Source organism: Leopardus geoffroyi, chromosome A1 (assembly GCF_018350155.1).
Source record: "Leopardus geoffroyi isolate Oge1 chromosome A1, O.geoffroyi_Oge1_pat1.0, whole genome shotgun sequence".
NCBI classification, from domain to species: domain Eukaryota; kingdom Metazoa; phylum Chordata; class Mammalia; order Carnivora; family Felidae; genus Leopardus; species Leopardus geoffroyi.
In genome coordinates, this window is record NC_059326.1 from 20,400,266 (window position 1) to 20,427,872 (window position 27,607).

The 27,607-nt window shown below is 47.5% G+C and overlaps 1 protein-coding gene and 1 long non-coding RNA gene across 2 annotated transcripts in view; one reads left to right on the forward strand and one right to left on the reverse strand.

Moving 5' to 3' along the window:
• The first annotated feature begins 953 nt into the window (after positions 1-953).
• Positions 954-27,513, forward strand: CA1H13orf42 (chromosome A1 C13orf42 homolog). Its single transcript, XM_045475236.1, has 4 exons — positions 954-3,249; positions 23,510-23,657; positions 25,921-26,161; positions 27,325-27,513. The coding sequence occupies exons 1-4, from the start codon at positions 2,833-2,835 to the stop codon at positions 27,497-27,499; spliced, it is 981 nt and encodes a 326-aa protein (XP_045331192.1). The 5' UTR covers positions 954-2,832; the 3' UTR covers positions 27,500-27,513.
• LOC123597023 overlaps positions 5,847-27,607 on the reverse strand; it is a 47,716-nt gene continuing 25,955 nt past the window's right edge. The window contains exons 5-7 of the long non-coding RNA XR_006711920.1: positions 18,025-18,142; positions 16,657-16,804; positions 5,847-6,388 (exon numbers count right to left, since the gene is read on the reverse strand). This is a non-coding gene — a long non-coding RNA (uncharacterized LOC123597023). The remainder of the gene's footprint in view (positions 6,389-16,656; positions 16,805-18,024; positions 18,143-27,607) is intronic.

A 27,607-nucleotide genomic window follows, 5' to 3' on the forward strand; every position in this document is an offset into this window, starting at 1 on the left:
GCCAGTTCTCTGGGGGCTCTAGTCAAGCCTCAAGTCTCTTGATATCTACACAAAGAACGGGTGTGCTCTGTGCTGAGTGAGGAACACAGCTCCAGGACCAGCTGGCTCTTTCCTGTGCACAGCAGGGCTGGCGTGGAGGGGCTGGGCTGGGGGCGAGGACGCAGTCGAAGGGCCCTCCCCACCTATGTGCTTGCCCGGCATTCTCCGTGATGCAAGGGAAGAGCCAGACCTGGCCTGATTTGGGATTTGATGGGCATTTGTAGGGTCCTAGAAATATACTTTTTAAGACCACAAGGTGATTTCACACCCATTTCTTCTGGTGAGGCCATGAGAAAATCTAAATGAGGTATAAAGGCAGTTGCTACTTGAGATGAACTTTCTTGAACAGAGACAAAAAAATATTTTTGTAGAGAGAAAGTAGTCTCTCCCTTCAACTCCCTGAGCAGGAGCTCTGGAGAGAGGGGTGGCTTCGAGGCTGCTTTGGTAAGGAGGTGAGAGTCAGCTAGCTGGGCACTGCCTACTGCCAATGTCATGTTCTTTTGTATTCACGAGATGCTCTGCAAGTGATGTCACTAGAATTGTCCATCAATTTTTTTTTTTTTTTTTGTAAGGTTGGTCCTTAGGAAGAATCTAGCCAGGAAGTAGGAGCAGAGAGGAGAAAAATATAGAAGATACTTTCATTCCCTTTGGGCTCAAGAGGTTAGGTTCTTGGGACGTTCTGGATATGATATAGATTAGACTGCATTTAAAAAAATTTTTTTAACATTTATTTTTGAGAGACAGAGAGAGACAGAGCATGAGAAGATGAGGGGCAGAGGGAGAGGGAGACACGAATCTGAAGCAGGCTCCAGGCCCCAAGATGTCAGCACAGAGCCCGACGTGGGGCTTGAACTCACAAACCCTGAGATCATGACCTGAGCTGAAGTCGGATGCTTAACTGACTGAGCCACCAAGTCACCCCTACACTTCATTTTTTATCTATTTAAACCTTTTCTAAAGTTATGTTGAATTAATCTCATCGTAAGCCCACTGGCACAGAAGCGACTGAGAAAGGTCACGGTCCCTGGATTCCTCTAGGAAGAAGTTCTGTCCGTTCTTGTCTATCCTCAGTGCTTCGATATTGTGCTTGTGCGGAGCCAGAGAAATGGGCAGGACAGAGACCTCAGAGCGTGTGACGTCACGAGTCCATGGCACCGAGGGGGCAGTGGGGCTTGAAGAAGGAGGGTTGGGTCTGAGGACAAGTTTCTCACTCACCGATTTAGACCTTAGGTAAGTCTTCCAACTGCTCCAGGCTCACTTTCTTCGCCTGTGAATTGAGGACCAATAATGACAATGGAAAGGACACTTCTGTCCCAAGGAAGCCATGACAGTTCGATAAATTAATGTGTGTGGAGGCACTTGATCAGCCCTGATGCCCTCTGCTACTGTGCAACGTTAAGCGCTCCTGCACGTTCAGGGGCATGGGGTCACAGGGTCAACATCGTGTCTGGAATGCCACGCACGGAACCCGTGCTCAGTACGAAGATACCATGTCTTCTGCTGGCTGCATTTCAAAAAGCATAGTCATCGCTCTGAAGCAGGATATAAACATTATTTTAGTTTTGTGTTTGTGTCACAGACCTCTCCAAGTGTCTGACAAAATGCCTGACGCTTTCTCTCTCTCTCTCTCAAACCAACCAGCAAACAGAACAAAAGTCCGGCAAAAATAAACCGTGCTGATACACACATCCAGGAACACTTCCCGTTCGGTGTCTGGGGTCTCATCGTCTTCCTCTAAGAGCTGTCCCAGCTTCAGCAAATGCCTGTGCTAGAGATTTAGAGGCGTCAGTCCTCTGAGTAAAGAAGGGAGAGAAATAGACTGAATGGAGAAACGAACGTAATAATGACGTTTGCCATTTGCCGGAGAAAGATCCTAGCGGGGACATCCCTGAGGTTCTAATGTATTCAAATGATGCTCTTGGAAAAGCAGTTGATGCTTGATCATGACTAGTCTATTGAAATGAAAATGTGTTCAAGCCGAAGGACGGGGGACTGCCCCGTGTACACGGCCACCCTCGGCTCACTAAGGCTTTTGTGCAGAAAGTTGTCCCGATATCTGAATCCTCCTGTCTCCACAATGGGCTGCTATCCGGTAACGGTGGTGAGGTCTCGTTACGGCAGGGCGAGGCGCCTCCAGGACGCCCGCATGCCTGCTCAGGGCCCAGCTTATCGAAGATCTGAGAGCCTCCTGCCAACGGCCCTGGCCGCGTCCACCCTGGCCTCTCTCAGGGGACTGGATTTTACCCCAAGCAACACACGATTTTTGGCTTCGTGGTGTTTCTGCAAAGGAGGATTTCATCTTGGATGCGAGGCGTTCGGGACCAGAGCCAGCTCGGCCAAGGTGGAGATGTGAAGGTCCGCGCCAAGATCAAATCGAACGGAGTGAGACCGCGTCCAGAAGTGGAAAACGAACAGGAAGGAAAACAGCTGAGCAGAAGCAGCTTTGCCGCGCTTTCCGCATCCAGCTGGAGCCTTCGATGGAAGAGCACGGAAGGTATTTGCATCCGGTGGTGCTTGAAGGCAGCCGGGGCCCTTGCTTTTAAACTCCCAGGGCACGTCCTCGTATTCCCGGGTGGTTGATGGCATCTTGGTCATTGGATGTAAACGACCCCCCCACGAGAGATGCCCCGGCTGCCCGCCTGACCGAGCCCACACTCTCCGGGATTGCAGAGACCCGAGGCCTCCTGGAAGGCGGATGGCGGGAGGCCCGTGCGTTGGCACCCCTGCCCCCAGCTAGATCGAGTGGCAGGGCGCAGGCGGCTGGAAGGCACCCGCAGAGGGAAATCGAGCACCATGCTCAGAAAGCTGCACTCTCTCTTTAACCCCGGCCCGCAGAGGAAGGCGGAGGTGGCCGAGAGTGCCTTCTACGACCGAGCCGGCCCCGCGGTGAGGCTGACCCTCAGCAGCTCCATGTACGTGGTGGGGGACCACGGCGAGACGTTCAGCGAGGCCTTAAAGAAATACAAAAGCACCGGCAGCATGGACACCAGCCTGTACTACCTGCAGCAGGAAGGGGACCGGGCGTGGATGTACTCCCGCACCCAGGACTGTTTGCAGTATCTGCAGGAGCTGCTGGCCTTGCGGAAGAAGTACCTCTGCAGCCTCCAGGACCTGAAGCCGCACGGCGCCCAGGGCGTCTCCTCTACCTCCTCCAAGTCTTCCAAGAGGGCGGAAAAGGCCCCTGGCCAGGCCACCTCCCAAGAAAGAAAGGTAAGTGCTGTTGAGATGTACGCTCTGGGTGAGAATTCATCCAAGAGCCTCGGACGCGAGTTGGAACCTTGTGTCTCCGCCCCCATCCACACACAGCCTAACGAGTCTGCACATTCGGAGCAGTGCCTCAGTCATCCGGAGAGGCTTTGCCGCCACCTCCTCCAACTGGGGAAGGGTGGCTGGTCCCAAGCTGATTCTTTTCCGGGAGGAGGCGAAGGGGAGGAGCAGTTAGCGGTTTGGACAGAGCAGCCTGCGGGGAGGGCTTGGGCCTCGGTGCCAGGGGGTCCCGCGTTTGCATCGTACCTCTGTCATTTACCGCCCACTTTATGGATGAGAGAGCGCTCGCGTGGCCTCCAAAAATCCCTGGGGAAAAGTGACATCTTCATGAGACCTAGATGGTTTCCAATAACCAGGCGTTTGGCTGCAGGGGAGCCAAGCCACTGGGGGACTTGTTCCACCTCCACCTTGGGCCCCGGGTGTGCTGGGGACTCAGGCACAGCCTCGAGGGCCCGTGACATCCAGGAGACTGCCTTGCTGGGCCCTGGAGGCTTCAGGCCCGGACACCCCATGCGGGAAATTAGTGCAAGAAGTAACTGGCAGTTATCTTGTTCGTACCTATTGTGGTCTTTGTACACATCACCTTTCCTGGAGCCATCTAGTAATTCTGGAAGGTCAGATGGGAGAAACTCCCATGTCACAGCAGAGCAAGCCGAGACTCGGTGACCTGCTCTGATAGGACCTTCAATTCATTAGGGGACTCATTCCTTCGTTCCTCAATTTTCTTTTTGTTTTTTTTTTTCAAATGCCTGAGGTTTCAGGCTGTTTTACGTTCCCATCAATTGCTTCCCTGACGACTGCACTCTAAGGTGCTCAGAGCGGACCTGTCTTTCCCACGTCCGGTTTCCCCCCAGTGGGTCCTGTGAGCTGAGCAAGCCTCATTAATGCTGAATGACTGATCGGCCTGCTCCCAAATCCCTAGGGCTTGGCCTCGCCCGACTGGTTTCAACTGTCTGTATTTTGCCCCCCGGGGTGGGCAGTTGAAATAATCACTTCAACTCCCAAAGTAGGTCAGTGTCCCAGTACCTAGCCTTCCGTTCCAGGACTGACCCTGTGGCCAGCCAGCTGCAGATTTGGGAGCCAGACACCCCTCCTTCGGGGTCACCTCCCATGACAGAAAGGGCTGCAGCGTGTTCTGGACTCCCTTCCTGCTTCGATACCCTGAGGGGTCTAGGCCCTGGTTAGATTCCCTCCAGGCACTGCATTTTCCTGAAGGGATGGGGTTCTCTCTTCATAAAGCCTCGTTGCCTACGTCCACGCACTCCTCTTCTAGTTCAGCTGTCTGAAGATACAAGAAGGGCTGAGGGGCAGAGCAACCAGCTCTGGCCGAACGGGAACGGCTGTCAAGGGAATGACACGAAGCGTGGACTTCCTCAGGAGGTACCTCTTGCCATGGTGGAACCAGAAAAAAAAAAAAAAAAAACAAAACAGACAAGTCTTAAACTGGCTCTGAAGGCAGTCAGCTAAAACTGAACGTTAGTTCTGAATGTACCGGCTGTGGGCCTGGGTCAAGCTCAGTTGGCCCCTCTGGGCCTCGGTTTCTGCAGTGTACAAATGGAAATGAGAATATACCTTGTGGGGAAAAAGCAAGAGCCTGCCTGTGACAGACACAGGTGGTCCAGTGTTTACCAACTCTGAAATGCAAGGTGTGGGGGGCTTTTGAGCCACCTGCAGACAAGTGGTCTCCTTTGTGGCTCCTCAAGAAAGAGCTATATGCTGGGTGCGCCGGGGGAATAATGGTGCCATCTCCGTGGCTAGCAAGTGTGGCCCGTGGCTGCCTGGCTCTGTGCGTGGCAGGGGCAGGGGCCCAGAGAGCTCCTTTCTTCCAGAACTTCATCTGATAGGACCTCCTGCGTCGGTAGAAAACGCCTGCCGATGCTCGGATTCAGGGCGAACACCGTTCGCTTCCCTGACTCCCTGCTGTGGGTGGACTTGTGTCTCCCCAAAATCGTGTGTTGAAGTCCTGACCCCCCCCCCCCAGGACCTCAGAAAGTAAACTTATTTCGAAATAGGCTGGTTACAGATGTAATTAGTTAGTTAGATTGATTGCAGGCACTAGGGTGGGCCCCTAATCTGACACCACTGGGGTCCCTATAAGAAGGGGAAGTTGGGACCCACACGTGCACACGGAGACCCCCAGGCGAGGTCTGGAGTTGGCTGCCACAAGCCGAGGGCCCCCCAGAAGCTGGGTGGAACCTGGGAGTGCTTTCAAAGAGAGCCTTGCGCTGACAAGATCGTGGCCTCAGACTTCTGGCCTCTGGACTGAGACAATAAGTTTCTGTCGCTCTAAGCGGCCCGGCTAGTGGTACTTTGTTCTGACAGCCCTAGGAAAAGAGGCCAGCCCTCCATAGAACTAGCCGTTTCTCTTCTCCTCCATTAGTCTAAACACATCTGTATTCTGGCATTTATCCCCTCCTTCTGTGGCGGGTTAGCATGTGCATCTCCTCTGGGGGACGGCGGCGACCTTGGGGAGCTTGAGGAAGCGGACACGGGTTCTTCGTCGTTTTTCTGTCCGCTGGGTGCAACAAGGAATGCTTCTTGGTCACTTAGGGATGCTTTGTAAACTTTAAGTCTGGTCTTCCGTGCATAGATCCTGGAAGGGCTGGCCCCCACGTAGGGAGCGGGCAGTGCTCTCTGGGCATCACAGCACCATGCAGACTCCTCTCCCTCCCCACAGACACCAGCCCCCGGCCTTGGCCACAGAACTTAAGGTCCCCTGTCCGTCTCTCTTTTCCAGAAAGATAACGGCTTTTAGGCTGTTCCATTAAAAACTCCCAGCGAGAAATATCGTTTAGGTATTGACCCAGTTGACTCAATAACAACCAAAACAAACATTTCATGGAACGCACGCATTCCTGTTCTCTGTTTGGTCCTCTGATTTTTTTCAAAACCTTCCATAGTCTTCTTGTCTGTTTTTGACCTTGGTCATGACACAGTCACTTTATTTCACAGGCTACTACAGGGTCAAGACCCACAGTTTCGGACACCCCAGAGTCAAGGCATTCCAGCAGGGCCTGTGGAAATGTCAACAATCTCTAAGGCGTGAGGCAGCAGGGTGCCAAATGGTCTGTGGTCCCAGCGCCTTGGAGATAAGAGAGACTGGATGTACCCACGTAGATAGATGGGAGGAGGAAGTGAGCACAGGCCAGAAGTGAGGCGAGCCTGGGGTGGGTGTGGAAGCCCCTCCTGGGTCCCTGCATGGCGGAGGTCGTGGCCAGGCTCTGTGACAATCTGCTCCTCCCTCCGAATAGAGGATTACAAAAGTGAGCAAAACACACATTTTGCAACATTTTGAAATCAGAACAAAAACCCCACATCTGAGGACGTTTGTGTCAGTCTTGGGTATGAGCTGTAGTTTGAGACTCACTGTGTAAATGTCCAAGTGTTAGAATTTCTGACACATGGGCACCTGGGTGGCTCAGCTGGTTGAGCGTCCAGCTTCAGCTCAGGTCATGATCTCATGGTTTGTGAGTTCGAGCCCTGCATCGGGCTCTGTGCTGATGGCTCAGAGCTTGGAGCCTGCTTCCGATTCTGTGACTCCCTCTCTCTCTGTCCCTAACCCACTCACATTCTGTCTCTGTCTCTCTCAAAAATAAATAAACATTAAAAAAAAAAAAAAAGAAAATAGATGTTCTTCCTGGGGCACCTGGGTGGCTCAGTTGGTTGAGCGTCCAACTTCGGCTCAGGTCATGATCTCACAGCTCATGAGTTCAAGTCCTGCTTTGGGCTCTGTGCTGACAGCTCAGAGCATGGACCCTGCTTTGGATTCTGTGTCTCCTTCCCTCTCTGCTCTACCCCCACTCACGTTCTCTCTCTCTCTCTCTCTCTCAAAAATAAATATAACATTAAAAAAAGAAGAATTTCCAACACAGTGCAAAATTCATGTGGCAGAAGGAGAGCCTATTTGAAATGGGTCCTGTCCTGGAACATGGAGTTTCTGAACCAGTAAGGTAAAGTCACTCAACCCCCTGCCCTGGGCACCTTGGGGGTTCCTGCCAGTGAAGACGAGGAGTGCCAATCTCCTCCCCACACCGCCCTCCTCCCCCACCACCGCTGCTCCTCTGCCACAGCCCAGGCACCATTAGGAACAATCTGCAACTATTCCTGACTTCTAATCATCCTCTAAACCCAATATGTGGAGTATTAGCCCATTCTACAGGTGAGAAAACGGGCTCAGAGACAGTAAGCGATTTATGTGAGGTCGTGCACCTGATGAAGAGAGAGCCAGGATTTAGACCCAGTGTGTGTGTGTGTCTGAGCTCACACTCTGGTCAATGTAGCCACAGCACCTCTCAATCAGAAAACGTATTTTGAGCTTGTATAATATACATCGATGGGGGAGTGTGCACCTCAGGATGAGGTAAGCAGGCTTCTCTATCCTGCACACCTGGGTCAAGGGGAGTCATCAGAGAGGAACCTGCCTCCTACTCCGCCTGGATTTTGTGCTAGGGTAAAGCTCTCTCATGGGAGCTGGATGGTTTAGTACTCCCTTGTCCAGGAGGAACCTCGGCCAGAAGCACGCCCAGAAGGCACGTATCAAGTTCTCTCCTCCCCACAATCCATGAGTCAAATTCCCCTCCATCTCCCTTCACCTTCCCTACACATGGCTACTTCTGAGTCCATTTTTATTCTTGGCCTCTGTAGCATTGAAATCCTGAGTTTGTAGTGCCTACTCTCGTACGAGGAAGAAGGCTGGGGAAACAGCGTGAGCACAGCTACAATGGGGACTTCACGATGGGACGGATGTGCCCTCAAATCATTTCAACAGAAATAGATTTTCATTCTTTCTAACTCATTCTACAAAGTATCTCAGGTGAGCCCCACACCAGCAGAAAGAGTAGCAGCAGAAACTGACAAGTTGGGAGAGACTAAAACACCAACAGAAAATCGACATAAAAACGCGAAAGACTATGCAGATCGTACAGCTAACTCAGCGACTACAGATGAGCTTTAGATCTGGCTCCGCACCTCTTGGACGCTACAATGAAAAGAGAGCTGGACTCGCTGAACAATTCTGAGAGGAGCAATCGTACCCTTTGGTTAGTGGAAAGGAGATTTTCCCCAGCTTCAAGTCCCCAAATCGCTCATATGGGACCTGATGAGAAAACCATGTGTGATGTGGTTTGTAATACCCTCAATCGTATTTACATAACAACTCATCAATAGACATGTCCTTCCTTCCTTCCTTCCTTCCTTCTTTCCTCCTTCCTCCCTCCCTTTTCTTTTTCTTTCTTTCTTTTTCTTTCTTTCTTTCTTTCTTTCTTTCTTTCTTTCTTTCTTTCTCTTTTCCTTTCTTTCTTTCTTTCTTTCTCTTTCTTTCTTTCTTTCTTTCTCTCTCTCTCTTTCCTTCCTTCCTTCCTTCCTTCCTTCCTTCCTTCCTTCCTTCTTTCCTCCTTCCTCCCTCCCTTTTCTTTTTCTTTCTTTCTTTTTCTTTCTTTCTTTCTTTCTTTCTTTCTTTCTTTCTTTCTTTCTTTCTCTTTTCCTTTCTTTCTTTCTCTTTCTTTCTTTCTTTCTTTCTCTCTCTCTCTTTCCTTCCTTCCTTCCTTCCTTCCTTCCTTCCTTCCTTCCTTCCTTCTTTCCTCCTTCCTCGCTCCCTTTTCTTTTTCTTTCTTTCTTTCTTTCTCTTTCTTTCTTTCTTTCTCTCTCTCTCTCTTTCCTTCCTTCCTTCTTTCCTCCTTCCTCCCTCCCTTTTCTTTTTCTTTCTTTTTCTTTCTCTTTTCCTTTCTTTCTTTCTTTCTTTCTTTCTTTCTTTCTTTCTTTTTCTTTCTTTCTTTCTCTCTCTCTTTCCTTCCTTCCTTCCTTCCTTCCTTCCTTCCTTCCTTCCTTTCTTCCTTCCTCCCTCCCTTTTCTTTTTCTTTCTTTCTTTTTCTTTCTTTCTTTCTTTCTTTCTTTCTTTCTTTCTTTCTCTTTTCCTTTCTTTCTTTCTTTCTTTCTTTCTTTCTTTCTCTTTCTTTCTTTCTCTCTCTCTCTTTCCTTCCTTCCTTCCTTCCTTCCTTCCTTCTTTCCTCCTTCCTCGCTCCCTTTTCTTTTTCTTTCTTTCTTTCTTTCTCTTTCTTTCTTTCTCTCTCTCTCTTTCCTTCCTTCCTTCCTTCCTTCCTTCCTTCCTTCTTTCCTCCTTCCTCCCTCCCTTTTCTTTTTCTTTCTTTTTCTTTCTTTCTTCCTTTCTTTCTCTTTTCCTTTCTTTCTTTCTTTCTTTCTTTCTTTCTCTCTTTCTTTCTTTCTTTCTCTCTCTCTCTCTTTCCTTCCTTCCTTCCTTCCTTCCTTCCTTCCTTCCTTCTTTCCTCCTTCCTCCCTCCCTTTTCTTTTTCTTTCTTTCTTTCTTTCTCTCTCTCTTTCTTTCTTTCTTTCCTTCTTTCTCTTTCTTTCTTTCTTTCTCTCTCCTTCCTTCCTTCCTTCCTTCCTTCCTTCCTTCCTTCCTTCTTCTTTCCATTCTCCATCAATACATATTGTTGTTGTCAGGAACAGGGTGTGTGCCAGGAACTGTTGTAAATACAGGTGAGCAAGTCAAAGTCCCTGTCCTCATGGGTGGTCACTCTTCTGGGAAAGCTAAGGCACTAAACCAGTGCACCTATTTCTGGTGGTGACTCCTCGGAGCCCCTGCTGTGACAGCCCTGTGCTGCATCTTAGTGAGGGTCCAGAGAATGGCGCCTGGGTACCTAAGTTCTGCCCATCCCTTTTGGACCCAGCAGAGAATTCAGATGCCAGAGGTGTGGGTGAACCCCACGCCCTCCCAAAGATCTTTGTCCAAATCCTCTGAAGATGTGGAGCACTCACAAGAAGGTTTGCAAAAAGTAAAAAGCTGTCCTGTTGTGTTTCTTGCTATTTTCCCCTCTCATATCCGCATCCCTGAAAGTGAGTTGCTCCCCTCGCACTCTGTTTTGGGGTCTTGCCTGGGACATGACTGGCCTCTGCCTCTGTGTTTCTCCCCTCCCCTGGTTCTCTAGGAAATTTCTTCCAGCTGCTGGGAGGGGCTCTGGGTTATTTGACTTCTCTCTTTCCACTCCTCATAAAAACCACTTCTCTCAGCTTGGATTTATTTTTTGAAATAATAGCTTTAATTTACATACCATGAAACTCACCCTTTAAAGTGCACTACTGAGTGGTTGTTAGTACATTCGGAATTGTGCAACCCATCGCCACTAATTCTAGAACATTTCATCACCCATTTCGGCTTTTTGTGTGTGTGGGCGGCAAAATAAACATAATATTTACCATTTTCAACATGGCACTTCTTGGCACCTTAAGTGAGTGCTTTTTAGTGTCCTGATTATGAGTAACGAAGTGTATTGCAATTAATGAATTCTTAAGAAATTGACTGTTTCTCTTTGGATGATTTTATGTAAATTTCTTTTAAAGAGAAATGTGGGCACCTTTCAAATTGCTAATTGTCAGACAATAACCAGAGTTCTTCACACTAGTTTTTCATGAATTTCTCCAAATGATTGTTTATATAAGCCCATAATAATTCACCCAGAAGACTATTAAGCCTGAGTTAATATACTTCTTAGAACACTTTATGAAATATATCAGTAGTACACCAGAAAATGAATCCATTAAGAGGTCAGGGAGGCTCTAAAAAGACTTCATTTAGGAATCAGGAGAATGCTTTTATACAAGGTCTGACAATTATTTCTTTATTTCTTAAAAGATAAAAGCCTTTTCTCGTAGAATAAACTTTAGAAAGCTTTACCACGTTAGCCATGTTTTCAGTGTAGAATTCACTGGCAATGAAGCACATTCACAGTGTTGTGTAGCCCACAACTATCTATCTCCAGAACTTTTCCGTCATCCAAACAGAAAGTCTCTACCCAAGAAACGATAACTCTCCATTTTCCTGCTCCTCCCACTCCTGGTAAGCCCTATTCTACTTTCTGTCTCTCTGGCTACTCCTACTCTAAACATCCCGTATAAATGGAATCATACGGTATCTGTCCTCCTGTGCCCGGCTTCTGTCGTTCAGCATGTTTCCAAGTTTCATCATGTGTCAGAACTGCCTTCCTTTTGGACAGCGGAGGAGCCTGGGTTTTGATGGGTGGTGAAGAGGGACAGTTTGAGAGTAGGCTAACTCTGACCAGAGTGCTTGTTAGCATTTGGGGTCCTCGCTGAGGACAGCTCCCCACACCGTTAGGGCCAGATAAACAGGGAAACAGCAGGCATCCTTCCCTGTATGAGAATTGGGCCATGTAAATGGATCCCAGTCTAGGTGGAGCACAGAGAAAAGCTCAGGGAGGCTGGCCACACACTCTAGGCTGGCCCAAGGAGGCCATTGGGGGTAGGGTGCAGTGCCCCATGGAACACTGCCCAGATGATTTGGGCTGGACATTTTCTGAAGCCAGGAATGTCAGTCCCCCACCACGGCCAGAAGAAATGTTATTAATTCTCCTGTGGATCATTTAGTTCTGAGCAGCTTGGATGCCTGATGTGTCTGCCTCGACGAACTGGCTGCAAATGCACACCCGTCCCTGCACCCTACCTCACCCTCCCTACCTCACCCCAGCCAAAGAAATTCGTCTGCTACAATGGTTTGAAAAGAGCCAATGGAATTCTAGAGAACGACTGCCCAAAGTGATTGATGTTTATTTAAAGTAGTTTTATTCTGGCAATAGTTTGTTTTCAGAATCAATTTTCTATTGAGGCCATGCAATCCTGCCTCATCGAATAAGACCATGTCAACTTTTGACCACGTCAAATAGAAGATTTTTTTCTCCTCTATGGCAGGAGGAGCTGAATCCAATTCATCTAAAAAGACTCCAAGTCACCCGTGTATAATATGTCTATATAATTTCATGTGGGATAGAAAGCAGGTTCTAGATCGGTTTTCACACCTCTAGGGATTATTTTTCAGATCTGTGGGGAAGACTTTATGCAAACGGTGATATTAAAATGCAGGTTTTCTGTGAGCATCAGTTACTGGGAAAGTCTCTATCACTTGGCCTAAGTCTGGTTTGCAGATTTGAAAGGCACTACTAATTCGATATGAGCTGCAAAGAATATTCTATTTTGCTTGGCAGAGCTCTCCACAAGATGACAAACAGTATAATAATGATTGATAACAAAGCGTATAATTCCTGTAGCCCCTCTCAGTCAGACCACAAGACGGGTAATTCCATTCCCCAATCTATTTTCCAGGCACGGGCTGTTTGCTCAGCCCAGAAATAATAACTTCCTCCTCCCTTTTTCCTCTCCAACCACACCCTGTACACCTGGCTACCTTTTTGTCTTTCAACAGCAGAGAAAGCACATCCCCAGGAAGCCATTTCTCACATCCATAATCTAAGACAGTGGATTTCCCCTCCTCCTGTGTCTGACCCGCATCTCAACACATAGCACTCAGCCCCCAGCACTCAGCACTCAGTACCCAGCACTGTAATTGTCTGTTCATTGGCTATTTCTGCTACTGGCCATGAGCTCACTGAGTGGGGCCACTGTGTCTTGTTTACCTTTTAATCTCCAACCTCCTGCATGGCTTGAAGCACGTAGCAGACATTCAATAAAGCAACAACCTGAGAAACTCCAACTGTAGTTTAAGAAGGTTTAAGAAGAAAATTGTTACAAAATTCGGTGGCGGATCTAGAAAAGTAGTAGTTCTATTGCTTTCACCGAGTGCAAATGTATCTTTTATTTTTAGAGGCGTAGAATATAGTGTGAACATATTCATGTGGAATCATATCCGAGTAACGAAAACATCCAGTGTGTAATGGGTCAGAGTTCACCATCAAAAGGACACTTTGGGCAAACTTTAAAAAAAAAAATGTTTGGATGATAAGATTATATTTGCTCATTAGATGAAATTTATAAAATGCAGAAGAGTGTAAGAAATAAAATAAAAACAACTTGGAATCTTATTTAGAGTTAGTCACTATACAATGTTTAGGTAGATTTTCTTCCAATCATTTATTTCCTGTGTACTTGCCCATATGTATATTAGGGCTGTCTGCTAAGACAAAGGATGCTTATTTAAATTTGAATTTAAGATAAGTGATGGAGTTTTTTTTTTTTTTAGTATAATTATGTCCATGCAATATTTGGTACATATTTATACTAAAAAATTATTCATTATTTATAGGTGAAATTGAAATTTAATTGCTGTCCTATAGCTTTGTTTTGTTTTTGTTTTTGTTTTTTTGAGAGAGAGCAGGAGTGTGAGTGGGAGAGGGGCAGAGAGGAAGAGGGAGAGAGAGAGAATCCCAAGCAGGCTCCACGCTGTCAGTGAGGAGCCTGATGTGGGGCTCGAACCCACAAACTGTGAGATCATGAACTGAGCCGCAACCAAGAGTTGAACACTTAACTGACTGGGCCACCCAGGCTCCCCTGCTGCTCTATATTTTTATTTGCTAAATGTGACAACCCTAATGTATGTGTATGTACGAATGTACTAAATTTCATTATGCCATATACTTCTTAATAATCTCCTTTTAGTTAACATTGCATTTTGTGGATTCTTTCCCTCTCATTGAGCGTTTCTGATTATTTCATTTATTTGAGAGAGACAGAGACAGCATGAGTGGGGGGAGGGGCCAAGAGAGAAGGAGAGAGGATCCCAAGCAGGCTCTGTGCTGTCAGCACAGAGCCCAAGGCGGGGCTTGAACCCACGAAGACGAGAGATCATGACCTGAGCCGGAACCAAGAGTCAGATGCTTAACCGACTGAGCCACCCAGGCGCCCTGGTAGTTCCATTTTTAAAAACCCAACCCTTCTGTCAATCAGCAACGTATTTTGCCATGAAGGGGGAAGTGAGAATCCACCCTGAATTTTCCCCAAATGGCAAAGTTGCCCAACACCGTTTATTGACAAGTCCATCCCTTCTCCCACTGGATTGTAATGGCTCACTGGCTGCACGTGTATGCTTTGTACTATGCGTCAAGGTTATTAGTTCAGTTTCATCAGGCGTCTGTTTTATAATTGTGAGCCAATTTTTTCGCTCCGTGTTTTGTTCAAGTGGAATGATCACTTAGATGACATGTAAGGTGAGCGGCTACCAGGCATTGGCAAAAGAAACAGTGGTCTAAAGATGAAAAAGCAGCGAGGAAAAAGACTAAGCCTATGAGCCCGTGAGCCTACAATCTCCAATGTCAAAGGCAGAAGATGTGAGGCTACACTTCCAAAACGATTGCAATGTGTGGTTATGATAGGTAATGCCAAAGCTGAGTTACACTAGACTTGGTGACGAACTTTTTCCTGCTTTTTATCCTTTTGGGCTGACTTTCTCAGCTCTCTTGTCTGCTTTGCCAATTTTTTTTTCTCCAGCTCAGGCAAGTGTGCCATTTAGCTTATCTGTTGAAAACATGTATGTGGGTATATGTATGTATGTAATTACATTTCAATGATTATACCTTTTTTTCATGTTGCTTTTTCTTTGCTTCTCAAAGCTTCAGTTATGTATCATAAACACCCATTCTTTCTTTACAACCTGCCTCGATTATGGGTACACACTTCCTTAGGTGTTGGTGGAATATAAAAGGGATAAGGTAAGTATCACTTTGGACTTGGTCTTAAATATCCATTCCAAGGATTACAGAAGGCAGAGAAGATGTGTAAGAGATTTTAGGGTTTGGCCTCAAAAGCTGCTTATTATTATTATTATTATTATTATTATTATTGGTAATGTTAAGTTGCTTGTGGATAAACTTGAGCTGTTTTGTATTTAATTTCACCCAGCTGAATGGCCCGAGGAAAAATGATCTCTCCAATCCAGACTAGTTCCCCATTTGATCCTGGAAATTTCATTGTGATATACTGACATCCGTATTCCCAGGTATTATATGCTCAAGAGAGTATTATCAGTACTCCACAAAAATAAGGAGTACGGAGTTCTGAAAATTTGCCAGTTGAATCCTAAAGGACACATTAGTAACATGCAAACTGATTCAAGAATGCAAACATTAGGTAATGGCACGTATGTGGCAGCATATATTCGTTCACTCAGTGAATAATTACTACCCTGTGCCAAGCACTGAAATACGTACTCAGCATTCATAGGTGAAAAGGCAGTCTGTCTGCCCGGACACAGCCCAGGGTCTCAGGCTGCAGTCCTCACCATCATTGTCTGAACCACACTGGTGTGTTGACGTTCCTTGGCAGAGAGACAGGTAGAATTTCAGTCAGAGTGGTGGGAGTTGTGTATATCCCGCAACCTATCTCATGTGGGCAGTGGCTGGTGGAGAGCATCTGTCCCAAGAGTCTTATCTGTGAGTGTTAATTGCCAAAGCATTGCCAAAGAAGAGGTTACAGATCCCTGGCCTAGTGTGCTACCGAGGACATAACCCAACGTGCTGCAGTGGACTATCCACACCAGACGGGACATGTACATAGACAGGCTATGCCTAGGTCCGTCTGCCAAAGGGAGCTGGCCCTCCTGAGGATGTGAAGGGGACACGCAAACAAGTGAGAGGAAGGTAGATGTTTAGTGGAGGCCCTCGTGGCTTTGGGTGGGTTTAGAATGTCCCCCGACTCTAACCCCTGACAAACGATTGCTGTTTACAGCAATCGATTGCTGGAAGGTCAATTAGTAGAATCCAGACCTCTTGTAGACAAGAACTGAGAGGTCCCAGAAGAAAAATAACAAATCGGAGAAACCCAGGTACCCAGATGGCAAATGCAACCAGGCAGGGTGGCAGCTGATATGAAATGCAGAAAAAATATCATAAACTGCACTGGGGGACTCAGAAGTTAAACGAGACCTGCCGTGGAGTTTGGTTTGGGAAAATGCCAAGGGCTCTATCTGGGAAAAGTAATCTGAGACCCAGGCCTGGTGTGAGGGGGCCGTGGTTCAGGGAGGCTTGGAAAATGATAACCCCAAGGCCGCTGGAGGTGGAAGGTGAAAGGCAAATGGGAATGGAGTCGGCAATGCAATCCGGATGCTTTCACACCGGGTTCCTTCTCCCTGGGGCTGCTGTGGGGCCGAGAGCGAAGGAACATGAGCCCTGCGAACTGGGGCCTAAGCAGGTGCAATAGGAAACTGCTCCAAAGAGGTAGTTAAGAAATTCTGGACTAGAGGGGTGCCTGGGTGGTTCAGTCGGTTGAGTGTCTGACTTTGGCTCAGGTCTGATCTCACCGTTCATGGGTGTGAGCCCCGTGTCCGGCTGTGTGCTGACAGCTCGGGGCCTGGAGCCTGCTTTGGATTCTGCGTCTCCCTCTCTCTCTGCCCCTCCCCCACTCCCACTCTGTGTCTCTCTTTCTCTCTCAAAAATAGATACACATTGAAAAAAAAGTCTGGGCTAGAAAAAAAGTCAAGACTGGGAGCGAAGCAATCCTTTTGTACCTGGCCTTTCAAGTTCAGAGAGGGAAGAGTAACTGTATTGCATCTCACCCAGGGGTGCTGACGATTCATGGCCCATTTTGTACAACTACCTCCTCGTAGTGTAGATTTTGCTGCGATATTAGTCTGCAGCTTGAACCCTGCACCTCAGTTGTTGCCATTCTTGTGCTATCACAGAGAATGTGATAGTAGAGGGGGAAAGAGGCCTCTTTAGAGGCCTCTAGTAGAGGCCCATGGAAGCTGTGGGAAGGCAAAAACGAACAGCCAGAATTGGTCTGGGCTTAAACCAGGACTTGAAAAGGCCCAGGGAGTCCAGACTTGGAGCTTAGCCTTGGTACTCAGAAAACTCACTGCAGCATTCATTTGGAGACATGTAAAAGTGTACTTTCCAAGGTAAACCAGGAACTCTGTGGACCAAATCCTGTGTAACTGGCTTGCCAGGTCACTTGCTGCTTACCATGCTCTCCAGAAGGCACAGACACAGAGAGCTGAGTGCTTGCAGTTAGAAGCCTACCCCAAGCTGGGGTATTATTGGCAAAACGCAAAATGACATATGCATATGGCGCTACCTTGAATAGCAAAAGATTACGAAGAAGCCAAGGATCTGACAACAGGAGACCGTGGTTTCTTTTGATGGTGGGTCTGCACACTGGAGCCCTAGGTAGTCTACCAGGGATGAGGAGGGTCTCTGTCTACTGCTGGGAAGGCATCCTCAGGACATAGTGAGTGAAGAAAGCGATGTTTACAGAGGTATGGTGTGGGCTACCTTTTGTTTTTTTGAAAAAAGTGGGTAAACACAAGTATAAATTCACATTTTCAGAAACAATGGAGGGAGAAACGAGAAACTTGGCATAGACGCAACATGAAATGTAGCGGAGGGTGAATGGCAAACATTAAACCCAGGAAGCAAACAAAGTTGCATGAATACAAGGAGAGGGAATGCCTCCCCAGGAGGTGATTTTAGGTCCAGTTTGGGGACTGGGGGGGAAAGGTAGATGTTGGGTAGACCCCTGTGGGGGATGTTGTATACTCCCTGTTGGCATGGGAGCAGAGGGCGGATGGAGTTCCTCTACTTGGCCCTCTGTGTGCGGAGGACACAGATGAACCTGGGCCCTGAAATCCAGGGCTTCTGTCCTCTTTCTTCGATGACCTGTGCTCTATCCCTTGGAGTCCTGTCCCTTGTGTCCTTGTCTTGACAGAGACATTCCTGCCGGCTCCTGTAGAGCCAGGGTGCAAGACTGGCACGTAAGATTTCTATCCTAAATAAGACCCTGGGGTGGGGATTCATGGGTGCTCTTGTTCCGTCCCTGATGCCGGGACTGCCATCGAGTGGTGGGTCTCAACTGCTGTGTATTAGAATCACTTGATTGTCTGAACTATCTGGTCTGGGAAAGGGCCAGGTACAGGCATTCTTTAAGAGCACCCAGGAGATTCCAATGTCCAACTGGAATTGGGCTCACCTGTTATGGAACCGCCCCGACAGGGGTGAGGGAGGGGTGTACCATCACCGTCTCCCAGGCCAGTCTCTCAGACCCATTCCAGGGATGCTGTTTTCACTTGCAGGGATGGAAGACAGGGCTAAGGAAGGAAGGAAGGAAATCAATTATTTATTCATTTGTATTTGTTTTATGCTCCTACTTTATTCCATGAAGGGTTTGGGGGTCACTGCTGAAGGCAGTTGGGGCAAGTGGGAGAAGCTGTCCTTTAGCATGACACTTGGTCACACAGGTCTGTATGCGTCAGCCACAGATAATGTCACCAATGTCTCATTCTCCGGACACTGCAGGATCCAGAAGCTCTTTGAACAGGAGCAGGTTTTATAACGGCAGCACATTGGATGGCCCGGCAGAGACCCCAGAAGGGGAACCTGAAAGAACAGACCCTCCAGTGCTGGCCGAAGAGCGTATTTGTTAGGCATATTTGCCCCCAAAAGGCAAACACTCCTCAGCCTGGTAGAAAGGGCAAGGCATGGGAAGGAGACCTCAGTCTCAAATCCTAAAGCTTGAGGCTTTGGAAACAGGCAATAGAGTTGAATATTGGGAATGCACCACACGTGTGGAGGTAAAAGGGCCCCCGTCCACTAGTTTTGATGGACAGAAAGCACAGTGGCTAAGGTGGTAATACATATAGTAGTGATTTATTTCTGAATTTGTAAATGTGATCCTCGAAGGACAATACGTGACAAGATTCTGGGGATGTCCAAGAGGCCACAGTCAAGGACACATATCAACATAACTAATGGTGGTGATCTCATTGGTTGCTGAGCCTTTGTTAGTTAAGACACCAAAGCTGACTCTTTTCTAAACTCGTTAGTAAATGAAAGCAGCTGATCCGGGTGGCTCTGAGCTGCTGGCCAAAGTCTACTTCCTGGAGACACTGCGGAATGAAGAGTTTAGATCATATTGCAGGGTGACCCCCCAAGAAAAAAGAATGCAATGTTCACATGTAAGGCTGAGACACGTGCATGAAGCCAAACACTGATGGAAGTTGCTGCCAGAGATTCAGAGGTGCCCTCTCCGTGGGTTCTGAGATACAAAGACCTACAGACCTTGCACTCCTATTAAATACTATTTATCCTTCCTTTTGGGGTTTGGTTCAGATTGTGTGGCTTTCTCCATTCATCGTTTCTCACTCTTTCAGTTCACAAAAAAAAATCTCTAAAATGATATGTGTCGTAGAAGAATTAGGTTCGGGATGAGGACCATAGAGCCTAGAGGAGAGAACCGTCCAGGAGAGGGGCGGTCTACCTGGAGAATGAGCTGACCCGGCCAGTCCTGATGGATGAATAGGAACCAGCTCGATGAAATATTCAAGGCCGAGAGACCAGTAAGAAGAAACACAGACAGGACAAGAATATTGACTTGCCATCAGAGATGAGCCCTCCTGTCACCAGCCTGCAGGAAGGGTGCACAGTGATGTGGCCTGCTGGGCTCATACAGACTGCCAACCAGCCCTTCAAGTTTTAGTCCTGCGCTCCACCCCCAAGCCGTGGTGTGCCTGGTGTTGCCAAGTCTGGTGCATTTCCCATTCCCAAGGGTCAAACTGTACCCTTTTTAGGTGCTTGCCTGACCCATGATGTTTTGGAGGGCTGGTCCCTTTGCTCTTTTACATCAGCTCCCCCCTTCAGTTGCTTAGCAACTGCCAGAAGCTTTTGGAAATCTCTCTTTCCCCGATGGCCCCTCTCTTCTTCTCTTTGTCATTAGGGGTTTCTTCTTCCCGCTCTCCCTTCTTTCACTTCAGTGGGCTTGTTGAAGGGGGAGGAATAAGGACATGTGGATAGTTGTCCACTTTTAACAGAGAAGATTCAGGTCTATGTTGTGCTTCGTCAAAATTTTCCCAAAGAAAGCACCTTACAAATATAAAAGGAAAAACTCCTTCTATTTAAAAATGTTTTCTAGTACTACAAAATGCATACATTTTACCAACAGCTTGTATTTGTACATACAGGTGTTATCATTTTATTTCCCAACATTCCAGTCTGTAATTTAATCCTATTTACTTTTAATACCATCCCCTCTTTAAAAATGCCCACGCATAGCACAATAACAGATGCATATATCAATGGCACAGAATAGAGACTCCAAAAATAAACCCATGGTCATATGGTCAATTAATCTATGATGAAGGAGGCAAGACCACACAATGGAGAAAAGACAGTCTCTTCAATAAATGATGCTGGGAAAACTGGACAGCAGCATGAAAAGGACAAAACTGGACCACTTTCTAACACTGTACACAAAAATGAACTCAAAATGGATTAAAGACCGAAATGTGAGACCTGAAAGCATAAAAACCCTAGAAGAGAGCACAGATAGTAATTTCTCTGACATTGGCTGTAACAACATTTTTCTAGATATATGTCCTAAGGCAATGGAAACAAAAGCAAAAATCAACTTTAAGATAAAAACTTTTTGCAGTCATGAATTTAAAGAAAGACTAGTCTGGGGGCACCTGGATGGCTCAAGGGTTAAGCATCCAACTTTGGCTCAGATCACGATCTCAGGGTTCGTGGGTTCAAGCCCCGCATTGGGCTCTGTGCTAACAGCTTAGAGCCTGGAGCCTGCTTGGGATTCTGTGTCTCCCTCTCTCTCTGCCCCTCCCCTGCCTGTTCCTGCTCTCTCTCTCTCTCTCCCTCCCTCAACATAAATAAACATTTAAAAAAAGAAAAAAAGACCTTTGCATAGCAAAGGAAACCATCAACAACACAAAAAGACACCTACTGAATGGGAGAAGATATTTGCAAGTGATATGTCTAATAAATTGTTAATATCCAAAATGTACAAAGAAATTATACAACTCAATACCAAAAAAAAAAAAAAAAAAAAAAAAAAAAAAAAAAAAAAACAAACCCAAACAATCCAATTAAAAAATGGGCAGAGGACACAAATAGACATTTTACCAAAGAAGATATACAGATGGCCAACAGACACATGAAAAGATGTCCAGCATCACTCATCATCAGGGAAATGCAAATCAAAACTACAATGAGATACCACCTTACACTTGTCAGAATGGCTAGAATCAAAAGGACAAGAAACAACAAGGGTTGGCCACGATGTAAAGAAAAAGAAACTCTTGGACCCTGCTGGTAGAAAGGTAAATTAGAATAGCCAATATGGAAAACAGTATGGAGGTTCCTCAAAAAATTAAAAATAGAAGTACTATATGGCCCAACAATTCCGCCACTGGGTATTTACCCAAAGAAAATGAAAACACTAATTTGAAAAGATATATGCACCCTGGTGTTTATTGCAGCATTATTTACAATAGCCAAATTATGGAAGCAATCCAAATATCCATCAATAGATGAATGGATAAGGAAGATGTGGTATGTATGTGCACACGCTCACGTGCATGCACACACACACGCACACACACACACTGGAATATTACATGGCCATAAAAAGATGAGATTGTGTCACTTGAGACAACAAGGATGGACCGAGAGGGTATTATGCTAAGTGAATAAGTCAGACTGAAAGAGACAAATACTATACGATTCCACTAATATGTAGAATTAAAAAAAAAAAAAAGAAAACAAATGAACAAACAAAAAGCAGACTGAGACCTAGAAATACAGAGAAAAAAAACTGAAGGTTGGCAGAGGAAAAGGATGGGGCTGGTGGGCAGAACAGATGAAAGAGAGTGGGGGACACAGGCCTCCAGTTCTGGAATGAGTAAGTCATGGCAATAGAAGGCACAGCACAGGAACACAGTCAATGATAATAGTGTAATAGTGATGTAGGGGGACAGATGGTAGGTACACTCGTGTGAGCATAACATAATGTATAAACTTGTCAAATCACTATGTTGTACACCTGAAACTAATGTAACATTGTGTGTCGACTATACTCAAATAAAACAAAAATAAATAAAAACGTTCACCTAAAATAACTCTACGCATGGTGAAAACAGCTCAGGTTAACACATATTGTCCCTTTTGTCCCCCTCTCTGAGTTTTCTTATTTCCTAAATTCCTCAGACAGCTTTTTATTAGTTCACATGCTGATTCTGTGCCTTTCATTGTGAGTTCTCCATGGAGGTCCGCCATGGTGCTTGAATTTCCATGTTGGTCCTTGGAGGTTGTGAAGAGGATGGTGATGAACCAGATCATGAAAAAGAACAAATCAGGACAGAGCCTGGAACCCAGTTAGGCATTCAGTAGACTTCTTTTCTTTTTTTATAATAGTTTTTACATTTTATTTATTTTTAGGAGAGAGAGAGAGACAGACAGAGACAGACAGAGATAGACATAACACAAGTGGGGGAGAGGCAGAGAGAGAGGGAGACACAGAATCTGAAGCAGGTTCCCGGCTCTGAGCTGTCGTCACAGAACCCCATGCGGGGCGTGAACCCACAAACCACGAGATCATGACCTGAGTCAAAGTCAGACACTTAACTGACTGAGCCATCCAGGCGCCCCTCAGTAGACTTCTTTTAAACTCTGTATTTTATTATGTCTTACACTTTTTTTTTACTGTTTATTTTTTATTTTTTATTTTTTTATTAAAAAAAAATTTTTTTTTCAACGTTTTATTTTTATTTTTGGGACAGAGAGAGACAGAGCATGAACGGGGGAGGGGCAGAGAGAGAAGGAGACACAGAATCGGAAACAGGCTCCAGGCTCCGAACCATCAGCCCAGAGCCTGACGCGGGGCTCGAACTCACGGACCGCGAGATCGTGACCTGGCTGAAGTCGGACGCTTAACCGACTGCGCCACCCAGGCGCCCCTACTGTTTATTTTTTAAAGAGAGGGAGAGCATAAGTGGGGGAGGGGCAGAGAGAGAGACAGACAGACAGAATCCGAAGCAGGCTCCAGGCTCTGAGCTGTCAGCACAAGAGCCCCATGCAGGGCTCAAACTCAGGAGCTGTGAGATAATGACCTGAGCCGAAGTTGGAGGCTTAACCGACTGAGCCACCCAGGCACCTCTATTCCATATACTTTCCAAAGACTCATGCTAATTTCTTTTCAATTTATTCCATGACTTGAGTCCAAATTTGGCCACTTTAGGTACTGACAGCTCTTTTAGAGCATTTCCAGTACATCTCGCCCTTTCTTTCCTACTGCGAACGTCTCATCGCCTTCCGAAGGAGCCGCACGATCCCCTGTTTATCAGCAGGGGAAAAGGCCAAAGGAAGACTAAGTATTTTGCCTCCAGGTCAGTAACAGTCCCTGAGCAAGAAAGAGGTAGATCTTATTATTTGTCTGTCTTTGAGGTAACTGGACATCCACTGACCTACGCCAATCGTGGAGCAGGGACATCCACCTTCCCCTCACAGCGCACTTACTCAAATTTACCTTTTAAGTTCTGCAAATTCATAACTTCACATACATTTAGTTTCAGCAGCACGGAATTCTTTTCGGCGGTTGTGGCTTGCTTGCGTGTGGGTGCTCAGAGGCTGGCTCAGGCTGCTTTCTCTCTCCTGCCCTTCACCTCTAGCAGAAAGCAACCGCAAAGAAATACTCCCAGTTCAGCGCGGATGTGGCAGAGGCCATGGCCTTCTTTGATTCCATCATTGCAGAGCTGGATACAGAGAAGCGGCCGCGGGCTGCCGAGGCGGACCCTCCCAATGAGGATGTGGACTTTGACGGTGAGTGCTGGCCTGGGGTGGGGGGGAGGTGAAGGGGGGAGGATGGACTGGGGGGGGTGGTGTGACGGGGGAGGTCTCTGGAGTGGCTAGAAGATGAGCTACCAGGAATCTCACCTCCAACTAGAGGGAAACTCGCACCTGCGCTCTGTAGCCCAGCCTGGGGCTCGCTCTTCTCCTCGGGGCCCTTTGCTTTAGTTGTGCCAGCGGCCAGCACCCAGCCTACCCCTACAACACTCGCAGCCATATTTGGACAAAAACCCCTTCCGGCAGTCCACTGGCCCCAACTGCGACAAATGAGTCAAGAAAGGGATTGGAGGGGTGCCTGGGTGGCTCAGTCAGTTAAGTGCCCGACTTCGGCTCAGGTCATGATCTCGCGGTTTGTGGGTTCGAGCCCCGCGTCGGGCTCTGTGCCGACAGCTCAGGGCCTGGAGCCCGCTTCGGATTCCGCGTCTCCCTCTCTCTCTGCCCCTCCCCCACCAGCACTCTGTCTCTCTCTCTCTCTCTCTCTCTCTCAAAAGTGAATAAACATTAAAAAAAATTTTTTTTTTAAACATAAAAAGTAAAATCTTTAAAGGAAGGGGATTGGAGGGGGAGCTGGTGTTATATGGGTGCAAAGACAGAGTTTCAGCGTTGTAAGGCGAAGAAGGACTGGGCAGCTGTCCCTCAAAAATGAGTATATTCCACATCCCTGCACCCACGGCTCAGATGGCAAATTTTATGTTATGTGTATTTCACTACAGTTTTTGTTTTAAGAGAAGAAAAAGAAACGGAGAAACTGTTTAAAAAACTGTCTGTCGACTCTGCCTGAGCGAGTTTGGCAGTGTCCACACCGGGCTGACTGATCCTTCATCTGGGTTGTCCCCGCTTCGCCCAGCACCCCCTCTGACGCTCTCGGGGTCAGCACCCTGTGAGGACACGCAGGGCAGGACAGGGCCAGGGAGCCCGCCTAGGCCAGCCTGGGTCTTTGGAGAGAGAGTGAGGTGAGGGCCGGGGGTGATGCTTCTCTCCTTGCCAACGTGTATCACTCACTGGCTGTCTCCTGGTGGAAAGCAAACGATTCAATCACATTCATGAGTTCAGCCCGCTTTTAAATTCCATTACTTAACGGTCCGTTTCTTTTTAAGTTTATTGTATTTTGAGAGATAGAGAGCACACGCAGAGGAGGGGCAGAGAGAGAGGGAGAGAGAATCTGCACTCATGGTGCGGAGACTGATGCAGGGCTCCAGCTCACGAACCGCGAGATCATGACCTGAGCTGGAACCAAGAGTCAGACGCTTAATCGACGGAGCCACCCAGGCGCCCTGTCAGCTTCTTCAATCTTTGACTTGCCCTCCCTGGTGTAACTGATGGCAATTTTTTTCAGGGGTTCCTGGCCCCCGTTACTGAGGTGCTAGCTTTTGGTGCCCATACTAAGCAGTGCTTGAGCTTTTTATCTAATGCTCAGAAGACCGTATTCTTGTGGTTTGCCATTGCTCCGGGCTCAAAAGACCTATATCTGTGAAATTCAGGTTCTCATTGGGTTTGGTGGGATTTCACAGAAGGTTACCCCCACCTCCCCCGCAGGCTCACTGTGCCCTGCAGGCTAATCTGCCCGCCTTCCTCCTGGACTGCAGCCCCTCGGTCCCTGACGGAGGCCAGCCCTCCTCTTGGGAGTAGGACCTGGAAACCCAGGACACTGGCGAAAGAACAGCAAAATCCACTGAGGATGCAAATGTTACCTTCCACGATTTTTGAATGAAAAGGACATTATGGTTTTCTCTCATAACAATAGCCCTATACGTTCATTGTTAATCTAATGAATCAAATGATGCACCAAAATACAAAGAAAGTAAAGAATATGGTCTGTAATACTACCACCCAGAGATAATAACCACTGTTAAACTTTGATCTATGTCTTTCATTTCCAAAAGGTTTTAAACATACACACACGCACACACACACATGCACACACACACGCTCACTTAATTAAAAACGATAGGACCTCTGCCATTTTGTCATCTGTTCTTTTCACTTAACCATTTATAATACATCAGGGGTTGTCTTTCCATGTCAGTAAACATAGATCTATGTCTTTATTTTTAATGGACACGTAAATATCCCACCATATCCCTACCCTATCATTACAGGGTCAGATCATCCCCCTCTCCCTTGCCTTTCCCAGCCTTTCTAAGAATCTGCTGTTGTAATATAGGCATTCGTTGTGGGTTCTCAGCCTGGTTCACCCTCTCTTGCTCCTTCCTGGGCCCCTGCTTGTCTCTTCCAGTGGCCACCAGCTCCCGGGAGCACAGCTTGCATTCCAACTGGATCCTGCGGGCACCACGCCGGCACTCTGAGGACATTGCTGGGCACACCGTGCACGTGACAGATGGCCAGTTTCGAAGGAGCGTGGAGCGCAGGACCTTCGGCACTCAGAGGAGGCTCGAGAGGCACCCCATTTACTTGCCCAAGGCTGTGGAAGGGGCATTCAACACCTTGAAATTTAAGCCCAAAGCCTGCAAAAAAGAGTAAGTGCTTGGACCAAATGGTATAACTAAGACATTTTCATGTCCTCCAGACTCCTGGGGTGGTTCTTCAGGTGCCTTGGGTCCCCGTCCTATATACCAAAAATTATTCTTACAGATTTTGGGGGAAGGAGATCTTGGCTAAAGATCTTTTTTTCCCCCGCTAGGGCTGCCTGGGTGGCTCAGTCGGCTGAGCGTCCAACTTCAGCTCGGGTCATGATCTCACGGTTCGTGAGTTCGAGCCCCGCATTATGTTGTCAGCATAGAGCCCGCTTCGTGTTCTCTGTCCCCTTCTCTCTCTACCCTTCCTCCACTTGTGCACTCTTTCTCACTCAAAAAAAAAATAAACGTTAAGAGTATTAAAAGATGTTTTCCCCTAGTCTATACATAAACTCCAGCCTGGTTCACTGCTGTCTCCTCCCTGTGACTTCAGCTCTGGATCTACCGGCCTTGCCTCTGGCCTACCTGGTCCACATGCTTTGTGCCACCCTCTTTCACTGTCGCCCCCCAGGGCCACGGACACCCTGTGTGCTACGAATTTTTTATGGGAGTTTGGGGTTGAGGAGGGCAAAGCGCCAAGAGGGAACCAACACCAGAGTAACCAGACGCCCCTGCCTTGGAAAGGCGTTGACCTGACTTAGCTGGAGAACTTCTTGCTGGCCGGGCTCCCCCTGGCCACTTCGCCACCATCTCTCGGCCTCTTTCCCTCCAGATCCAACTCTCCCGAGACGAGTTCCCATGTTTAGCCTCCAAATTCCTGTGACCTACTCATTTGGAGCAGTCAGTGCTCTCTTGCTCTGGCCACTGCCGCCCATGCTGCAGGGACCTCACCTTTCACAGCAGAAGGGGGTCTATCTGGGTTCGGGTTTGTACAAGAGCCATTCAACTCTGATGGATTCAGAGGTTTTCTAAATAGCACTTTCCGCCCATAACAATGGACTATGTAATGGACGTACTGAAACCAGGGCTCATCATCCAATCATCCGTCCTTCCCCTTCAAGGCCAGTCTGGGGTCCAGCCCCCATGATGATACCGCTTTGTCCGCCACAAGGCCCAGCCCTGGGGGGCATCTGATGGTCTCCGTTGGAATAGTGGATCAGAGCATGCCTTCTCTGTGCAGCCGGCCAAGCCAGACTTAAACCCTCTGCCTCATTCCTCCCTTCCAGCCTGGGGAGCCCCAGACAGATCCTCCTCAACTTCTCAGGAGAAGACACGGAATGGGATGCAGAGCTCTTTGGCCTGGAGTCCCTGGTGTCTCCGGGGGAGGACTACCACGAGACAGAGAACCCCAAAGGGCAGTGGCTGCTTCGAGAGAAGCTGTGGGAGCGGACAGTGCCCTGAGGCCCTTCCGGCCATTCAGCTTGGCTCAGGCTGGGTCCCTGAGAAGGTGGCTACTTTCAGGGCAGCACAGGTGTTTGGCAGAATCAAAAATGGAAGTCGGAACAAAGT